This window comes from Pseudonaja textilis, chromosome 8 (assembly GCF_049901715.1).
Source record: "Pseudonaja textilis isolate UNSWEBS1 chromosome 8, rPseTex1.2, whole genome shotgun sequence".
Classification (NCBI taxonomy): Eukaryota; Metazoa; Chordata; class Lepidosauria; order Squamata; family Elapidae; genus Pseudonaja; species Pseudonaja textilis.
The window spans coordinates 9,628,963-9,650,336 of NC_141997.1; the positions used below are offsets into that span (position 1 = coordinate 9,628,963).

Sequence of the window (21,374 nt, forward strand, 5' to 3'; positions counted from 1 at the left end):
ATTGGCTTTATCAGTTGGAAGGACAGACTGTGAAGCGATTGGGAACAGAAGACCATTGGATTTTGGAGGGATTAATAGGTGAAGGAGATTTGTACATTTAATCCAAAAGTGGGAAGGGGAAGAAGGAAGAGGAGGAAGGAGGAAGAGTCTAATGGAAGACTGGGAAAGATTGATGCCTTATTGCGATTACTCAGCACTTTATACCATTCCTGGCGTGGGGTGCTGGAAAGAATTTCAAACTTAAGCCTTCTGTTTGAAGATTGACTATAAAATTTACCCTTTCTCTTTATTACTTCACTTTATTTGTTGGAATCTTTATTTGGTATTACTTTAATATTACTATCTTGGCACCATCTCTACAATTTGTACCCCTTGTTGCTTGCTTATTGACTTTTTGACATTAAGGTAAATTTCTCTCTCTTCTCTCTTCCCCTTTTCCTTTTTCTTTCTTCCTTCTTTTTCTTTTTTAGCCCTCCTCCCCCCTACCTCAATTTCTTAATAATTTACATAACCTTATTTACTTATAGGAAAAAAAAAAGAAGGTATACTGTCCTAATAGATTTCATTGACAATTGATTTGATTGTTTAAAATAGCTATAACAAAGAGTGAAAAATATTGTTGATTTAGATTATTTAGAATACTTAAGACTAACTTTCAAAGTGGTAATTGGGTTTGACTTGATGTACTGTTGGTGATTAATATTGATTTTTGGTATATAAATTTAGTATAAAGGCTATTATACAGTATTAGATAGCGTTCTATAATATAGGAGCATTGACTGCCTATCTACATATTTAATTGAATTATTAGAATAGATTCCTCAATTCAGGAGCAAAATATTGAATGGTGATCTGGGATAATATATCTAATATAGTGCAACAGCAAAAACAAATATTAAGAGAGATGACCTCCACGACAACGACAGCTTTGAAAACAGGAAGGAAGACCACTCCGACCCTATCGACTACTTTAGACATCTGCTTCACCAACAATCCAAAAAACCATTGAAGAATCCCTAATAGGGGAAAAACAGCCCAATGTTTCCAATGTTAACATACAAGCTACCCTATTATCTTTGCAAGAAGCAATGTCTAAGATGCAAGAAATAATGATTAAGAATCATAGCGAAACCAGAGCGGACATTAGCGAACTAAAAGATGAGATGGGAAAGCTTAAAGCGGAAATGAAAGCTGACATATTTAAGGTGGAGGAAAAGATAGGGTCTTTGCAACAAGCTATGGAGAAAAATGAGGTTAAGATAAAAGAAATAGAGAGCAGGACCGAACGGATGGAGACAAATTTTGAAAGGATTGATGAGGAATTTAAAAATGTAACTAGAGAAACGGAAGACTCTCTGGTCCATCTCGAAATGGATAAAGCAGCGGCATATTTAAGGTTTCAAAATGTGGCGGAAGCGAAAAATGAAGAACCAGAACAACTAATGGCAGAATTATTGGCTGAATTGCTAGGGAAAGAAAAAGATGATCTAATTAAAGAGTTCGATGAGGTGAACAGGGTCAGCACAAATTATGCTAGACACCATAATTGCCAGAGATAAATCCATATTCGCTTCACTAGGAGATGTGTGAGAGACTTAATTCTTAAAATGTCCAGAGAGGAAACAATAACATACAAAGGCAAAGAGATTATGATCCTAAAACAAATTCCAAGGAAAGTGAGGGTTATAAGACAGGATTATAAATTTTTAGCCAACGACTTAAACAGAAAAGGAATTCTATTTAAATGGTTAATCCCAGAAGGGATGTTAATAACTTGGAAAGAGAGAAAAATTAAAATAGACTCTATAGAACAGGCCCAAGACTTCCATGAACAGCTAATAGGCACGGATGACCAATATACCAAGGAGGGAACTAAAAGGAAACCACAGGATGACAGCAAACGCTATAGAAACTGTGGTGGTCATAGTTCCCACAAGAAACCAAAAAGGACTCCCTCAAAATTCAGGGAATGATAAACCACAACCAGGGAGAGAAGAATCAATCTCACAACAACAACAAGAAGAAAACCGAATCATCACTCGACAAAAATCTAAACAGACATAGATAAATGGAGGAAGGGAAGAAACTCCTCTCCATTAATATAAATGGTTTAAATTCAATATCTAAAAGGAAAAGGATATTAACTAAATTAATTAGACAAAATGCCGACATAATTTGTTTACAAGAAACACACATTAAGAAAAATGATGAAAGATACTTAATTTGCCCGAAACTAGGAAAACTTTTTACAGCACCAGCAGACAAACCAAAGAAGAAAGGAATTGCAGTATATGTGAAGGATGATGTAAAAGCAGAATTAATTTGGATTAATCACATCACATTTTTATTGGTAACAATCTATGCGCCAAATGAAGAACAAGGGAAATTTTTTAAAGACCTTCACCAAAAAATTATAGGCTTCTAAAATAGGAATATCTGCTTGATAGGCAACTTTAACTCCATTGCTGACCATCAAAAAGACCATAGTAACGTGAATAAAAACAAGAAAGGGAAGAGAGAATTTTCTATGTTCTGTAAGGATATGATGAAGGAACTAAACTTAATAGACCTATGGAGAAAACTAAATCCAGAAGGGAAACAGTTTACATACTATTCCAACCCGCACAAAATTTGGACCAGAATAGACATGGCTTGGATGGACCTGGAATTGGCTAATGAGATAAAAGAAATTAAAATCTTACCAAATGAATGGGCTGACCACAACCCCATACAATTAATTTGGAGAGATAGGAGAAAAACAAAGAAAAGATGGACATTAAATACTCAGTTAATAAATGACGATGGGTATATTAATAAGCTGAAAGAGGAATTAAATTATTTCCTAAAAGAAAATAATAACGAAGTAACCACGAAACAAAACATATGGGACACAATGAAGGCAATTATAAGAGGAACAACAATCTCTTATAATGCCATGAGAAATAAAAGAACATATGCCCAACAAAATGAATTACAACAACAAATTAAAGAATTAGAAACACAACCACAAGAAACCCCTAAAAATCAGAGAATTCAAAATCAGTTAATAACAATTAAACATAAGTTGAACTTACTTGAACAAGACAAAATAGAAGTTAAATTGAAAATGTCCAAACAAACCTATTTTGAATATGCAAACAAACCAGGAAGATGGCTATCCCATAAACTTAAAAAAGAGAAAGAAAAGAGATTGATATATCAACTAATGGATGAGAAAGGTGTCTTACAACATGAAATAGAGAAGAAAAAAGATATTATTTACAATTATTTTCAAAGATTATATAAAAAGGAAGAAGTGAATGAAGATAAAATAAGAACTTACTTAGAGGATACGAATGATAAAGCAATCGGAGAGGAAGGGATAGAATTATTAAATAAAGATATCACATGGTCTGAACTGAAGTCAGCAATGGAGAATCAAAGTAATAACAAATCGCCAGGACCAGATGGGATTCCAGCAGAACTATATAAAGCTATAATGGAACTAGTAGGACCACTGATGCTGGAGGTGTTTAATGAGGTACTTCTGGTAGCTAGGATGCCACACTAGTGGAGGGGGGCGTTGATTTCGCTAATCCTGAAGGAGGATGCAGATCATTTCGATTTCATAGACCGATTTCACTTTTAAATGCCGACTACAAATTATTCACTTCGATTATAGCAAATAGAGTAAAACAAATTTTAAACCCATATATTCACGAAGATCAAAATGGATTTCTTCCGTCCTGTCAAATAAAGAACAACTTAAGAACTGTTATCGACGTCTTAGAATATTATGAGGCCCATCCTGAAAAACAATTCGCACTGATGTTTTTAGATGCCGAGAAAGCATTTGACAACTTAAATTGGCACTTTCTAATTCAAAACATTTACAATATGAGTCTCGGTACTAAATTTGAAAACATTATAACAACAATTTATAATACACAACAGGCTAACATACTAATCAATGGCGAACAAACAGGTCCAATTAATATAGAAAAAGGGGTCAGACAGGGCTGCCCTCTTTCTCTGCTCCTTTTTATATTTGCCCTAGAATCACTTTTAATGCATATTAGACAAAATCCTGAAATTAAAGGAGTGAGGGTCAAATCAGAAGAATATAAATTACAAGCGTTTGCTGATGATATGGTCTTTTTTCTGGAGGAACCTATGGAAAAAGGATATAACCTAATAAAGGAATTAGAACAATTTGGCGCTGTGGCAGGTTTAAAAATTAATAGAAAAAAGACAAAATTAATGACCAAAAATTTAACAGAAACTCAGAAGGAAGAATTAGAAGCAACGATGGGGATACAAGTAACAAAAAGGGTCAAATATTTAGGAATATGGCTAACACCACAAGGTAAATCACTCAAGGAGAACAATTATGATAAATTACTTCAACAAACAAAGAAAGACTTGGAATCTTGGAATAAGCTGCAGCTTTCTCTATTGGGTAGGATTGCCTCGATTAAAATGAACGTATTACCAAAATTTCTTTATTTATTTCAGACAATCCCAATTAAGTTACCCAAAAATTTTTTTCGAAGAATTAAACAAGACAACACTCAAATTTATTTGGCAGGGGAAAAAAGCCAGGATCAATGTCAAGGCCTTACAAGATTCGAAAAGCAGAGGGGGTCTAGCTCTTCCAAATTGGGAATTATATTATTTGGCAGCTATTTTATTATGGTTAAAAGATTGGGTGAACCTACTTAATAAAAGAACTTTAGCTCTAGAAGGGCATGATCTCCAGAGAGGCTGGCATGCCTTCTTATGGGAAGTGGGGAAACCTAAGCAGTCTTATTTTCACAGACACCTTATTAGGGACTCATTATTAACTAATTGGAAAAAAATATGTAAAAAACACTATCTAAAAATTCCGATCTGGCTATCAACAATGGAGGCAATGGTACATCCCAATAATTTGGACATAACAAAAATGATCAAATATAAAGATTTACTAGATCCGCTAGGAAAATTAAAAACTCGACAAGAATTACAGGAACAGGGATTCAAAATAGATCAGTGGTTATATATTCAAATTTATAGCAGATACAAACAAGACATGAAAGATTTTGGAATTAATAGCAAACTGCAGTACTTAGATAAAATTTTATTAGGACCAAACAAAAAGAACATATCTAAATTTTATAAATATTTATTGGAAGTAGAACTAGAGCAAAAGATAGTCAAAGGGAATATGTTAGCCTGGAGCAGGAATGTTGGAAGAAGTATCACACTATCAGAATGGGAAAGGATTTGGAACAGGAATATTAAGATTACAAAATCAGCAGCGTACAAAGAAAACACATATAAAATGTTTTACAAATGGCACTTGCCCCCTTCGAGGCTGGCGAAAATGAACCTTAACACAAGTCCAGAATGTTGGAAGTGTAAAAGCTCAGAAGGAACCTTTTTTCACATATGGTGGTCCTGCAAGGAAACCCAGAGATATTGGCAAAAAATTAGAAAATGGTTGGAGGAGATAACTAAAGAACAAATAGAATATAAACCAGAGTTCTTCCTATTAGGGATTTCTGACAAACATTTATCCAGAAAGATGAAATATGTAAGAATCCATATTTTAACGGCGGCTAGATTAGCGCGGCGGCGGGGCAGAAGCGGCAGCGGCGGCGGGGAGCGGCAGCGGTGGGGGCAGAAGCAGCAGCGGCAGCGGGGACAAGTGGTGGCGGGGGCAGAAGCAACAGTGGCGGCAGGGGCAGAAGTGGCAGCGGGCGGGGCAGCAGCGGCAGGGCGGGGCAGAAGCGGCAGCGGGGGCAGCGGCAGCGGGGGCAGAAGCGGCAGCGATGGCGGGGACAGAAGCAGCAGCGGCGGGGGCAGAAGCAGGAGCGGTGGCGGGGGAAGAAGCAGGAGCGGCAGTGGCAGCGGCAGCCAGGGCAGAAGCAGCAGCGATGGCGGGGGCAGAAGTGGCAGTGGCGGGGGCAGAAGCAGCAGCAGCGGCGGGGCAGCGGTGGCAACAGCAGGTGGCGCTCTGACAGCGCCCGCCTTTTCTGTTGCTGCTTTGCCTGGCGCTCGCCTCACCCCGCCTCACGCCTGCCTCTCCTCCTCCTCGCTGGCTCTGGCACAAAGGTTGGGGTGGGCACTGGGCTGCATTACGAGGCGACCTGGGCCGCATGCGGCCCTTGGGCCGCGGGTTGGACAAGCCTGTTCTACACCCTTTATTCTCTTCTTTCTCTGGTTTGCTAGCCCGGATGTTCTTTTTTTTTCTTTCTTTTTGTGTATGCATTGTTGATATGTTTTTAATTGTAAATTTAATAAAATTTATTTTTTAAAAAAACTGAGCATGCTCAGTGGAAAGGGGGCTGGACTAAACTTTGATTGACTCTATCTTTAATCAAGGAAGAAGGAGACAGCCCACGCTTTGGATTTTCCTCCCGTAGAACTAGAAGATGCGTTTCAGGTAAGCCCAACACTCTTTTTAGGATGCAATTAAAATTTTAAATTAATCACTGTCTTTTCCATATGGCCTATAGTGAGCAAAATCAGATCATTCTCATTCTTGTTCTAATTCTCTCTCCCTCCCTTTTTCCCTCCCTTCCCCCCTCTCTCTCCTCTTCCTCCTCCTCTTCCTCCTCCTTCTGGGGTGTTAGGTATTCCTGCTAGCTTACTGTCATCTGCAAATTTGATGAGTTCAAATTAGGCATACAACAATGTCATTCTTTTTTCATTTTATATTTATGTATATGTATTGTAGGAGATTTTTATCCTTGGTTTTGTGGATTTCTGTAAAGACATAGAGATCTTTTATATATAATGCAATTCTACCTCCTCTTGTGTTAGGTCTGTTTCTTTTGAATAGTTTGATCCTTCCATCAGTACATTCCAGTCATGAGTTTCACCCCACCATGTTTCAGTAATGGCAATTATATTATATTTACCTTAATGTACTAGTATTTCAAGTTCACCCTATTTGTTCACTAAACTTTGAGCATTTGTGTATAGGCATTTGAATCCTTTATGGATCTTGGATATGATTCTTATATCTTCTACTTTGCATCAGTTTTCCATCCTTTCCATCTCTCTCTAGTTCACTGTGTTTTTCCTTTTTTTTCTTCTAGTTTCTCTTTACTCCCTACCTCCTTATATGATTGGTTATTTTGTGGTTTTTTTGCTTGGAATCAGATTCCAAGCTGAATGAAGACTGGCCTCCCTCCCACTCCTCAATTTTAATTCAAAGACCTTCTAATAAGATGAGCCAGTTGTTTTTGGAATATATTTTTCCAGTTCTTGTGAGGTACAGTCCATCTCTTGCCAATAGCCCTTCATGTAAGTAATGCACACTATGGTCTAGGAAACTGAAGTTCTTTTGTTGACACCAGCTTTTAAGCCAGTGGTTCATTTCTAAAATCTTTTGCTTCCTTATTGGATGTTGGCCTTTTGTTGGAAGTATAGATGAAAACATCACTTGAGGTCCTAATTCTTCAACTTGCTTCCCCAGCTGTTCATAATCCCTTATTGTTTTTAGATTCATTGTTGTGTCATTGGTACCTACGTGTAAGAGAAGAAAAGGGTAGTAATCCATAGGCTTGATTATTTTACTCGGATTCTCAGTTACATCTTTGATTTTTGCTCCAGGGAGACAATATACTTCCCTAGATTGACAGTTCGGTCTGCAGACTATTGTTTCATTTCCCCAAAGAATTGAATCTCCTATCAACAATATTCACCTTTTTTTCCTAGGGAAGTCTGGGATACTATTCTTCCTGTCAAAGGAATGCTGGCTTGTGCCTCCTTTTTAGAAACTATTGATGACTGCTCTTTTATAGGTGTCTGCGTATTTTCTTCCAGGGGAGGTTATGACAGCAATTGTTCAGTTCCAGAGGGGCTTTATTGGATACTAGGGTAGATAGTAGGGGCTTTGCTCTTGGTTGCTATTTTCTTCTAAAAGTGACATGTTTCCATCAGTCTTCCTCTTTAGGTTCATATATAGGGTCATGGTGGGGGGAGCTATTCGTTCCCTATTGTGTTCAGTTTGGGTGTATCTGTGTTCTTATTTTTGTTTGTACATGGGATCTTTTTAGAAGCTGTTTGCTCTCTATTGTGTTTAATTTGGTGTAAGCTTCTTGTTTAGGTTGGGGATTCTCACTTAGTTCATTGAGCTTCAGAGTTTTGTTCATTGAGTTTCAGGCTAAAGTTGCTTCTAGACCCTTTACTTTTTTTCTAGTAATTCATATGATTGACATTTGATACATACATAGTTTGGGTCTTCTGAGGGCATAAGCTCAAACATATAACATGTTTTGTAAGTCACTATAATGTCAGTCTCTATGTCTATTATTTTGTTTCTTTGTTAAAAATTAAATATTTCTAAAAATGTATTTTCCCTGCTGCAAAGTGTTGGTTTACAATAGTTTACAAAAGTTCTTGACCCTTTGTTCTCTGTCTTGAAAAATTCATCACTATCTTCCTTGTCTCTTTTTTCATGATTTTTTATTTTTTCCCTCTTAGATCATTCAGAATTTAAAAGTTTCTAAAAAATTAAAACCAGTAAATTGAAAAAGGAATTTTATAAAAACATTGAAAAAAGAATTTTAAAAGATTTAAAAATTGAAAAGGGAATTTAAAATTAAAAAGAAATGAAAAATTGAAAAAAGATTGAAAATTGAAAAAAATGTAAAAATCTCAAAAATAATTTTAAACTTTTTTAGAAATTTAAAAAAATTAAGAATTTATTATAGTTCTTGGCCCTTTATGAAATGTTATGGACAAATGTTATGGACTTCTTTAGGTTAGAAATCTCAGGTTTTTTCTAGGAGATGCTTAGCTCTTAACCCTCTATATCCTGCCTTGAAAGTTTATCCCTTTCCTTTCTGTCCACAATTGTTAGGCACTTGTCCTTTTCCTCCCTGTCTTCTTGCCCTTCAGCTGCCTGGCCACAGCTGGGGTTCTCAGGTACGATGGACTGATCTGGGTGCTTAGCCGCTGCTCAGTTGCTCTGCCACTCTGCTCTCAGCCACTGCTGGTCTGTCATGCTGCTCTTAGCTGCTGCCGTGGTCACTCCAGCCTGCTATCATACTTAGTTCTGCTCTGCTGCTCAGGTGGTCTGCCATGCTGCTCTCAGCCACTGCTGTTCCACTGCACTGCACCCAGTCACTGCTCTAGGCACTCCACAGGTATGCACCATAACTCTCACTCACAGGCCTGGGCATTCCACTCCTCTGCCACTTAACTCTGCACAGCTGCTGCTCACTGTCCATCATACAGCAACCAGTCTGCTGCCACCAAGCTCTACTTCTCCTCTGCTCAGTGGCCTCCATTTGTACCTCACTGCCTCTGCAACACAGCCAGCCTGGTCGCTGGGCGCTCTCTCTTTCTTTCAGCTGGGCTGCCAGGCTGTCTCTCAGAAGGGACACTGGAACATCTCACAGCTATGCTGTCTCTCAGTTAGAACACCTGGCCACCTTGTTAAAGAATTTCCCAAAGTTTATTTTCATAAATCCCAAAATTTAGAAGATATTTTTAAAAAAGAAAATTTAAACTGATTTTTCCACTCTTAGATGTTAGTCTTCTAGAATAATAGAGTAACAGAGTTGAAGGGGCCTATACTATTTGGGACAAATGGCTGTCCAATCTCATCTCAAAAACCTCCAGTGATAGGGCATCCATATCTCTGAAATCAAGCCGTTCCACTGGTTAAGTGTTTATACTGTCAGGAGTTCTGGAAATTCTGAGTTTTCTTTTTGGTCCCTTCTGTGGCAATGTTGGTGCTGTCCTCTTGATACAGTAATCCACAGATGTATTAAAAATAACAGATGAATAAAATTTGAAAAGGAAAACAAAATCCCAGCTAAAATAAAAAAATGGTATCTCAGCTGAGAGTAAAAAATGAAATGTCTGGTTGTTGTTAGTATAAAACTTCCTTTGGGTGCAATCTCAAAATATCTAGAACACCACTCAAACACCATCAGCATTGTCAAAAACACCACAACAACTAGATCTTAAGTCATTTATTCATTTTCCCCTTCAATTTTTTTTTGGTAATTATTTATTAAATTTGAATGCTGGCCATTTTACCTAGAAACAACTCTAAGGCAGCTTATACCAAGTAAAAATATTTATTTAAAATTATATCCTAAGTTTGTTATTCTGTGATTTTTCATGAATTAATAGAAGTCATTTTACAATTGGTTTATCTTACTCCAAAGAAACCATTGAAAGTATTCTACTGATAATAGTCAGACTACTTGGTGTCATGGTATTAGCCAGATACCAGATTGTAGTATTGGGACAAAAGCTATTAATTTTGTATACTTTGGTGTTTATCACTATGCTTCCATTTTCATTCCTGTTCTACCATCCAAAAAGATGACAATTATTTTTCAAAAAGTTCTGAATAACTAAAGGAAGATTTTTCCTCAAAGCACTTTTGTTTACTCCAGTGGAAAGGGAAGCTCTACTATTATGATGTGTTATGACCCCAGTAATAATCAACTGAAGCAATCTGCATTTTTAAACATAGATGCTAAATGTGAAGAGCATCAAATGTCACATTACATGTAGGATGGCATTTAGACGTAATATCAGCAACAAATGAAAATGCTAGCCTGCTACCTCTTATATCCCTTGCCAGTGATATTTGTTTATAATTTCTATGCCATAAATATGCCAGACATCTTGTTTGGAAATGCCTTAGCTTCATTGGTTCTGTTGGAATAACTTCCCTGCATTCAGTTATATAGCATAATAAAATTCCAATTATTTTGAGCTGGTTGTTTTATCTTACTTTCTCATAAAAGCACCCAATAGGACTCTATACCCGTTAACATAACATGAAATGAAAACAGGAAAACAAACCTCTCAAATTTTTAATTCATTCATTGATACGTTGATTGAAATTGACATTCATTGATACATTGATAAGGCCATAATAGTAATTTACTAGTCTAAAAAGGGTTTGCCAAGTTAATCCTCCATAATTACTGTACCCTATTGTAGTTATACTCCATGCTTAGCTGGGCTGAGACCTTCACAACAATCTAAAGCAGGAGGGAAATTGTCACGCAGTGACAGAAAGGACATGGCACATTCCAATAGATGGCCAAAGCACCTTCCCCAACTCCCTATATACCATACCAAGAACTTCTAGCTGTATTAAAACCATTCAGATGAGTTTCTTGGAGCTTCATGTCAATCCAGAGTTGGTTTGCTGTAGTAGGTAAGGCATGAGATAGAAACTGGGAGACCATGAGTTCTAGCTTTGCTTTGGGCACAAATCCAGCTGAATGACCTTGGATCAGTTACACTCTCTCTTTTTTTTTTTTTAAATAGATTTTATTAAATTTACAATTTAAAAACACATCGACAATACATTTACAAAGTAGAAAGAAAGACGGGTAGGGGGAAAGAAGGAAAACACCCGGCCTAGCACACCGGATAAAGGCTGGTTGGGGGAAAGAGAAAGGATATAGAGGGAGAGAAGGGAAGGGAAGGGGAGGGGGAATAGGGTAGAAACACAATTAAAAACGAATGATATCTTTTTGTGACAGTCTGTAAGGATCATTTCTCTTCATCATATCCAATCTACTTCTCTTTTCCGTTATGTTTAGGTTACTTTTTATCATTTACATAATTTGTCTCTGTGTAAGCCAATTATACCATGAGTCCCAGTTGTCGTAAAATGTTGAGGACTCTTTGTTTTTTAATGCTATCGTTAATTTATCCATTTCGGCACACTCACAAATTTTCTGAATAACCATTTGCTCTGAAGGTGTATGAGGTAATTTCCAACATTGAGCAAAGGCTAATCTAGCTGCGGTTAGAATATGGATTATTACATATTTGGTCTTTTTGGATAAATATCTATCAGAGATCCCTAACAGGAAGAACTCTGGTTTATAGTCTATTTGTTCTTTAGTTATCTCCTCCAACCATTTTCTAATTTTTGCCAAAATTTTTGGGTAGTTTTACAAGACCACCACGTGTGGAAAAATGTTCCTTCAGTGCTTTTGCATTTCCAACACCTTGAGCTCATGTTAGGGTTCATCTTCGCCAACCTCGAAGGGGGTAAGTGCCATCTATATAACATTTTATACATATTTTCTTTGTACGCCACGGATTTCGTAATCTTGATGTTTCTATTCCAGATCTTTTCCCATTCTGTTAATGTAATGCTTCTTCCAATATTCCTACTCCACGTTATCATGTTCCCTTTCACTATCTCTTGCTCTAATTCTACCTCCAATAAATATTTATAAAATTTGGAGATATTCTTTTTATTTGATCCTAATAAGATTTTATCTAAATATTGTAATTTGCTATAGATTCCAAACTCTTTGATATCTTGTTTGTATCTGCTATGGATTTGTATATATAACCACTGGTCAATTTTAAATCCCTGTTCCTGTAAGTCCTGTCGAGTTCTTAATTTTCCTAAAGGGTCTAATAAATCTTTATATTTAGTCGTTTTTGTTATATCCAAATTGTTGGGATGAACCATTGCCTCCATTGTTGAAAGCCAAATCGGAATTTTTGAATAATGTTTTTTGCATATTTTTTTCCAATTAGTTAATAATGAATCTCTAATAAGGTGTCTATGAAAATACGACTGTTTAGTTTTCCCCACATTGTCTGGAATAAGTAAAGGAGTTTTGGTAAGATGTTCATTTTGATCGTGGCAATCCTGCCCAGTAGAGAAAGCTGCAACTTATTCCAAGATTCTAGGTCTTTCTTAATTTGCTGTAATAGTTTATCATAATTATTCTCTTTGAGCGATTTACTATGTGGTGTTAACCATATGCCTAAATATTTGACCTTTTTTGTTGCCTGTATCCCCATGGTTTTTTCTAATTCTTTCCTCTGATTCTCTGTTAGATTTTTAGTCAGTAATTTTGTCTTATTTGTATTAATCTTTAATCCTGCTACTGAACCAAATTGTTCTAGTTCTTTTATTAGGTTATGTCCTTTTTCCATGGGTTCCTCTGGGAAGAAAACCATATCGTCTGCAAACGCCTGTAGTTTATATTCCTCTGCTTTGACCCTAACTCCTTGGATTTCAGAGTTTTGTCTTATCCGCGTTAACAGTGATTCTAAAGCAAGTATAAATAGGAGGGGTGAGAGGGGGCAACCCTGTCTAACGCCCTTTTCAATGTTTAATGGGCCTGTTTATTCACCATTAATTAGTATATTGGCTTGTTGGGTATTGTAAATTGTTGTGATAATGTTCTCGAATTTAGTGCCCAGACTCATGTTATAGATTTTTTGTATTAAAAAGTGCCAATGTAAGTTATCAAATGCTTTCTCCGCATCTAAAAACATGAGTGCAAATTGTTTCTCTGGATGAACTTCATAATATTCTAAGACGTCAATAACGGTTCTTAAATTATTTTTGATTTGGCGGGATGGAAGGAAACCATTTTGGTCTTCATGAATGTATAAATTTAAAACTTGTTTTACTCTATTCGCTATAATTGAGGTAAATAATTTATAATCAGCGTTTAAAAGTGAGATTGGTCTATAATTGTTGATATATCTGGCATCTACATCCTCCTTCGGAATTAACGAAATCAACGCCCCCTCCATGAGTCTGGCATTTTGGCTGCCAAAAGTACTTCGTTAAACACTTCCAGCATCAGTGGCCCTACTAACTCTATTGTGGCTTTGTACAATTCTACTGGAATCCCATCTGGACCAGGGGATTTATTATTACTTTGATTCTCCATTGCAGATTTCAACTCAGACCATGTAATATCCTTATTTAATAATTCTTTGTCTCCTTCCCCTATTGTTTTATCATTCGTATTCTCCAGATAAGTTCTTATTTTGTCTTCATTGATTTCTTCTTTTTTATATAATCTTTGAAAATAGTTTAATATAATATCTTTTTTCTTCTCAATCTCATGTTGTGGTATGCCTTTCTCGTCTATTAGTTGGTGTATCAGTCTCTTTTCTTTTTCTTTTTTAAGTTTATAAGATAGCCATCTTCCTGGTTTATTGGCGTGTTCAAAATAATTTTGTTTGGACCTTCTCAAGCTAACTTCTATTTTATCTTGTTCAATTAAATTCAGCTTATGTTTGGCTAATATTAACTGGTTTTGTAGTCCTTGGATCTTAGGGGTTTTTTGTAATTGTATTTCTAAGTCTTTGATTTGTTCTTGTAATACGTTTTGTCGGGCATAAGTTCTCTTGTTTCTCATAGCATTATAGGAAATTGTTGTGCCTCTTATAATTGCTTTCATAGTATCCCAAATATTCTGTTTTGAAGTTGTTTCATTATTATTATCTTTTAGGAAATAGTTTAGCTCCTCTTTCAGCTTATTAATATACTCTTCTTCATTTACTATTTGGGTGTTTAGTGTCCATCTTTTTTTTATTCCTCTCCTATCTCTCCAAATTAGCTGTATTGGGTTGTGGTCAGCCCATTCATTTGGTAGGATTTTAATTTCTTTTATTTCATTAGCCAAATCCAAATCCATCCAAGCCATATCTATTCTAGTCCAAGTCTTATGTGGATTAGAATAGTATGTAAATTGTTTCTCTTCAAGATTCCGTTCCCTCCATAAATCTTTTAAATTTAACTCTTTCAACATTTCCTTACATGCCGCAGAAAGTTCCCTTTTCCCCTTCTTGTTTTTTCCCATATTACTATGGTCTTTTTGGTAGTCTGCAATGGAGTTAAAATCGCCAATCAAGCAAATGTTCCTTTTTCAAAGCCTACTATTTTTGGTGAAGGTGTTTAAAAAATTTCCCCTGGTCTTCATTTGGGGCATAGATTGCTACAAGTAAAAATGTGATGTGGTTTATCCAAACTTGTATAACCAGAGTTCTTCCTTCGGGATCCGACCAGGTTAATTCTGCCTTTACATCTTGTTTTACGTAAATTGCAATTCCTTTTTCTTGTGTTTATCGGCCGGTGCCGTAAAAAGTTTCCTAATTTTGGACAAATTAGATGTCTTTCATCATTTTTCGAAATATGTGTTTCTTGAAGACATATTATATCTGCGTTATGTCGAATAAGTTTTGAAAATATCCTTTTTCTTTTTGATATTGAATTTAATCCGTTTATATTGATGGATAGCAACTTCTTCCCCTCCACCATTTATCTACGTCTGCTTAGATTTTTGCCTAGTAATGATTCAGTTCTCTTGTTGTTGTTGTTGTGGGATTTGCTCTTCTCTCCCAGGTTGTGGTTTATCACTTCCTGAAATTGGAGAAAGTCGTTCCTTTTGGGTTCTGTGATGATATCGGTCCTCCTGTGGTCTCCTTTTAAGTTCTTCTTTAGTGGATTGACCATTCATATCCGTGAGCTGTTGATAAAAATCTTGGGCCTGTTCTATCGATTCTATTTTGATTTTCCTCTCTTTCCACGTAATTAACATCCCTTCCGGGATTAACCATTTAAATTGGATTCCTTTTTTATTTAAATCATTAGCTAGAAATTTATAATCAGTTACACTCTCTCAATCCTTGGATGAAGGCAATGGCAAAACTCTTCTGAAAAATTTTCCAGGAAAACTGTGAGGACTTGTTCAGGCAGATGCTGGGATTCAACCCTGATTCCAAGGCACACACATACATTTCCACCACCACTGCTGCTTATGAGGACTATGTGGCAATGGGTGAACCAAAATGGAGCAATGGTTGAGGTACTAAATCAGGAATGGATGGGGAAACAGAGATTCTAGTCTACTCTTAGCCCTAGAGGTTTACTGAGTGACTTTGGGTCAATTATTCATCATTTGATATAGGAGAAAATGAGAAGAAAGAAAACTGTTGGATAAAAGGCAGGATGTAAATCTAACAAATCTATACATATAAAAGCAAAATACCACTCATGCATCATCAAAAATCTCCACAATCGTAAAGCCTACAAGCTTGAAATTTGGCACGTATGTTCCTTTTGGCTTCTAGGTGCTCACTAAGAAAGGATTTTTCGAAATGACCATCAGAGTATTTCATATATTATTATTATTATTATTTTGTAAAGTTTTATTAATTTACAAAAAACAATACACAAACAAAACATAAGACATAAGAACATAAAACATCTTTTTCAACAACTACTTAAGAAAAACAAATAAAACATCTCATTTGAATACAATATAATTCTAAATTATCACATTTCAACACATAACTTAATAAGCATCTTATATATTCAACTTCATATCTTATTACTGTTTTCCACCTTCTTACTATTTCTTCCTTTATTTCTATTCAGTTTTATTCATTCATATATTTCATCTTACTATATTTCATATTGTTACTATTTCATATGTTCTTATCCGATATTACTCCTCAAAAAACAAATATAAACTAACAAACACATAACATAGAAAAAAGTATAAAACTTCTTTTTAGAAAGCGGCTTAACCCCGGGTTTTAACTTTTGGTACAGACTTAAATTAAATTCATGCTCAGCTTATATACTATTTCATATCCTATTAAAGATTCTACATTTTACAGATATCTTCTCCCCTTTTTTCACTCTCTTAATTCTACTTTATTTATTTAATCTCAATTTGGATCATTTCACATGTATTTTTTGTCCGTTCTTTTTCAATCATCCATTTATCTTTCTCTTAAACACAATCTTGTCCCTGTAACAACTGGTTGAAGTATGACACCTTTCTATTTCCCCCCCAAATTCAACGCTTAAGATTAAACATTATTTCTGTTCTGATTCTGCTTAGTACATTCTAAATACCATTTAAAGAAAAAAAAAAACATAATATTCTTATAAATATTAAAAATAGTATTCCCTAACAAATTAGTTAAATAGACATCAATTACACAATCCCTACAATATTTTATTGACACATATTTCAAATACAAATATAAAATGCACTTGTGTACCTTTGCAGAATCTCTATTAAAACTTTATTTTACCCTTTATCTCTGAAAAAAAGTTGCTTATAAACAAAACAAACAACATCTTGTTTAAATTCCTTATAACTTCCCTTTGTTTTGTCTCTTCCTTCCTTATCAAATCTAGCCTTTTTACCACCCCCACTCTCAATCTCCCACTTTTTAATCACCCCTCTCTGTTGCATTCCTTTTTTCCATTGCTTTCTATCATTATATCGATTTTTCACCTTTCTTTTCCCTTTCTTAATTGTTTTTTTAGAGCTTAAATTCTTGATTTTCTTCTCCTTTTTACCCTTTTTTGAAATCATATGTCCATTCAAGATGGGTTCTTCTTCATCGTCCCAGCCTCTTTCTTGTTGCATTTCCTGGTAAGCACAAATCGCCATTTCTAAAAAGCCAAAAATAGATCCAAAAGAGCCATCTTCCCCCTGAAGTTTTTCAAACTGCATTTTCAATTCTTCAAAGGGACACCATTATGAGCAGAAAAGGATTTTTTTTTTAAGCAGTCCAAATGTTTTCTTAGTCTTTCCAAAGATAGTTAAAGTCCCAAAGTCATTTGCTCTTCCTGGGGGAGAATTCAATTAGATAATTCCAAGACATAGTTTGGAAGTTTGGAAGTTTAATTACAGTTTAGTCTCTAATCTTATAAAACTCCAAGCCGTCTTCTTCAACAAACGTTAGTGTAAATCATTTATCTCTCTTCCTTCCCCCTTAAAGCAAAAAGATTTGAGTTTTAAAGAATCAATATTTGAAGATATAATTTCCCCTCGGCTTCAATTTTGAAAGTAAATACCTTCTATTGCCAAAACGGGTGTTTCAGGTTTCCATCTGCTGCCTCCGTGGGAAGGAAAATGAGGAAAAAGAAAAGGTTTTCCCTTTCTCATCCACCGCAGCTTACCGATCCTTTGGAAGACAATAAATCACTTGAAAAGCCAAAGTTCCAGGGTATTCAGATGTTAATTGTTGTCCCGGCTCAGCCAAAAGCTTTCTCTGTTTTTTCTTTATTCAGCACCCCTCCTGCGCAATCTTTTCCCGGATGCCAGCCTCTTCATGGCGGCCATAAGACCGCCACTGCATCGTCTTGAGAAAAGGAAGTTTAAAACTGGATGCGGGGGGGGGGGATCTGCGACATCCCCATACCCTTCCCCAGATCTTCCCTATCTTCGGCTGATTCTACAAAGCAGCCTTATCCTCCAAATCCATCAGGATCGGAGGCACCAAGACGGTGAGCGCAGCAGGGATCGCGAAGAAATGCAAATCCCTGCTGCCACCAAGGCTGGCAAGCGGAAGTCCAGAGTATTTCATATATTATTATTAACATGCTCTGATGTTAAGGAGTTCTACCTTCGCTCCCCACCTGAAAAGAAATCTGTTCCAAATGCAAAACACAAGCAGAGAAGAGGAGCCTCAGCTTTAGTTTCACAGCAGCAACCAGCTTTAGTACAGAACAGTTGAGCTAAGCCACACCCAGGCTCTTTGCTGTGTCCTTGCACACAGCAAATACTGTTTCAGTTTCCAAACAGCCCTCAATTCTCTCACACATTGACAAGACGCTAGCCAAATGAATACTGATGGATGCTGGTAGGCAGAGGCAGAATTTTTCCCCCTATTTTCCTCCCCCAAAACTAAGCCCAATCACATAGTTTCATAGCAAAGCACAGGTATCCAGCTAGTACATGTAATAGTACTAGTTGGCCCAGTGTCATTTCCTGCCTATGTCTTTTTATACTTTAAGCATGGGACATAGGTTGTTCTGATTGATTTTTAAATCAGTCTGTATGTAAGTCTTCAGGGGCAGAGTAGAATAGAAAAACTTTAACGTCAGAGCTGTAAAATTTGTACCTGCTAAACATATCAGCATCTAGCTCAGGCTTGTCCAACCCGTGGCCCGCGGGCCGCTTCTGCCCCCACCACCGCTGCTGCTTCTGCCCCTGCCGCCGCTGCTGCTTCTGCCCCCGCCGCCGCTGCTGCTTCTGCCTTCCAGTCCTGCCTCATCCAGCCAGGCCATTTGCAGGAAGAGAGGTAGGCGTGAGGCGGGCGAGCTTTCTCCCCGCTCTCACCCACAAAATTTGTCCAGAAAATAAACCGTGATAAACCGTGATAAAAAAACGTGATAAAAAATAAATAATTTTAAATAAATAATTAATAATAAATAATAAAAACATCTCACTAACTTCATTTCCAAATAAATTTAATATGTTAACTATGTTTTCTATGGTTTTTTTGGATGATCGGGTATCGTTACTGTTATTTTATTTTATGTGTGGCCCAAACCAAATTTTCATCTTCTAATGTGGCCCAGGGTAGGTGAAAGGTTGGACACCCCTGATCTAGCTGGCCTTGAATGGTCTAAAGAAATTTGCCTGGGTGGAGACAACCATGAACTCTCAGGAGTATTGACTAAACTGGGAAGCTGATAGAAGCTGATGTGGAGAACCCTACTAGGTTTGTCCATGAAATCATTAGGCATTGAGCTCCACTCCAAAGAACTTTTATCTTAAGTTTTACATAGTAGCAAAGCCTTTGCAATGAATACGTATTAATTTACTTAAAAAGAAAATGTATGTTAATCCCATATCCAAAAATGAAATAGTGATATTCTACAGCTTATTAAAAACTTAATTACTTCAGAGTTGAACTTTAATAATGACCTGAAGCAAACTGAGAGGCAACGGAAAATTATGTCCAGGTAAAAGAGGGCATAACAGTGCAGAAGAGACCATTGCTAATATTTCTTCTAAAGACTGGATGTTACTACATCAAAATGCACCCTGTATTTTTATATTTCATTATATTTAATAAACATATTAGCACAAGACAAATATGCCATTAAAATCTAGATTTTTGTAAAATATCTAGATAATACATATTTTATCTGAAGCCCTTATATGTTACTTTAATATAAAATTCTATCATCATGAATTTAAATTATGCTAATATCTTATGTTCAACATGTAAATCAGTAACACCCCAAATTGTAGAATTTTCCCTATTCAGATAAATTATGATTCAGAGAAACAAACTGTTACAAACTAATCCTGTATTGTTTGGGAAAAAAGAAAAGGTGATTTATATGAATAATTCTTAATTTGTATTTATTCTTTTTTTTATTTGCATTCCCAGTTGGAACCATAATAACTGACTATAAGAGTATATTTAGAAGCAGCTAAGCCATCTTTGAAGTTAAAAACTCCTAAATAGTGTTTGATTTCTATTAGATGCCATTAAGACATGGCAGCTTAAATCGCAGCCCGTATGGAACTAGGTTTTGAATTTAATGGAAGCTGTTATATTCCAAGCAAATGATTAAATTCTAAGAGATATGATGTAGCCCTGTTAAGGCAGGGAAATTCTGGGAATTGAAATCCACACACCTTGAAATTGGAGAAGATGTGAAACCTTGGTTAAGGTAGTGGACAAGGAGGAAAAACAGGAAGTTTCTCTTGTACTTTAAACGCAAAAGTTCACTGGGTGGCTGGGCCAGACACGCTCTCTCAACCTAACTTACTTCATAGGATTGCTATTTTGGAGGAAAAAAATAGGCATAGGTTATATAATAATTAATAAAATATTAAAATACTGAACATATTAACCATGTGGCTACCAGTTAGACTGTAATTGGTCATGTAAATTAAGTCTATTAAATAGTGCTGCTATAAAATATTTGTTTTACTGAAATAAATTTAATATGGCAAAATGCTGTTTGTTAATTGCAGTCACAACTTGTATTGATTGACAGTCTTATGAAAACCAGACTGATTCATGAAGGAAAAACTGCTGGATTTGGTGACATCTTTATGGCTTTCCAGCATTGTGGATTTGTGGCAGTTTATCTAATAACAATTCAATTTTTCAGGAAACAAGTTTATTTTAACTTTTTTTAGTACTGAAAATATAAGTTCTTAAAATTTCGTGTATGGTTAATACACTTTTCACTCTCGTTAATAGTTGTTACTTTTGTCAAACCTGCCTACTTTTTTATTAGGAATCTTTAGCATCCTTGTGTCTCCACTCAGCTATTACTACAATCACAATGTTAATGTAATAGTCCTGGATTTAGATGTAGTTTTTTGTACATCTAAAGTTAAGATTAGATGCCCAATCATCTTGCTTCCTTATATTTCCCATGTTTACCTTCACATCTTGACATAATGCATATTGGTAGTCAACTCAATGAAACATTGCATGATGCAATTGCCCCTATTTGATTAAGTTCTATCAGTACACAAAAATAGAGGAGTCATTTTACACACACTCACATGCCAAACTTGATTGCAGGAAGTATGATTTCAGCAACAGAGTGGTCAATGTCTGGAACTCACTACCTGATTCTGTTGTCACCTGCTCAAACCCCCACCCCTTTACCCTCAAACTAACCTCTATTGACCTCACCCTATTCCTAAGAGGTCTGTAAGGGGCATGCATAAGCTCATAATCGTGCCTACCATCTCTGTCCTATTGTCCCCATTTATTTGAACCTATTTCTTATATTTAAACTTACGTTTATTCTTATTTCTATTATATTGTAAGCATTTGATAAAATAAATAAATAAATGCCTGCACAAGTA

General features: G+C 36.0%; 1 protein-coding gene across 6 annotated transcripts in view; it reads left to right on the plus strand.

The window, feature by feature from the left end:
• The window catches only part of CTPS2 (CTP synthase 2), a 162,626-nt gene that overhangs the window by 129,643 nt on the left and 11,609 nt on the right, over window positions 1–21,374 (plus strand). For 3 of the 6 annotated variants that reach the window (XM_087938291.1, XM_087938293.1, XM_087938287.1), the window contains one exon: window positions 6,346–6,406. The exons of 2 other annotated variants lie outside the window; for them this stretch is intronic. In XM_087938291.1, the coding sequence (XP_087794417.1) occupies window positions 6,346–6,406 (61 nt within the window). The remainder of the gene's footprint in view (window positions 1–6,345; window positions 6,407–21,374) is intronic. One more of the 6 variants, XM_087938288.1, reaches the window with a different exon arrangement.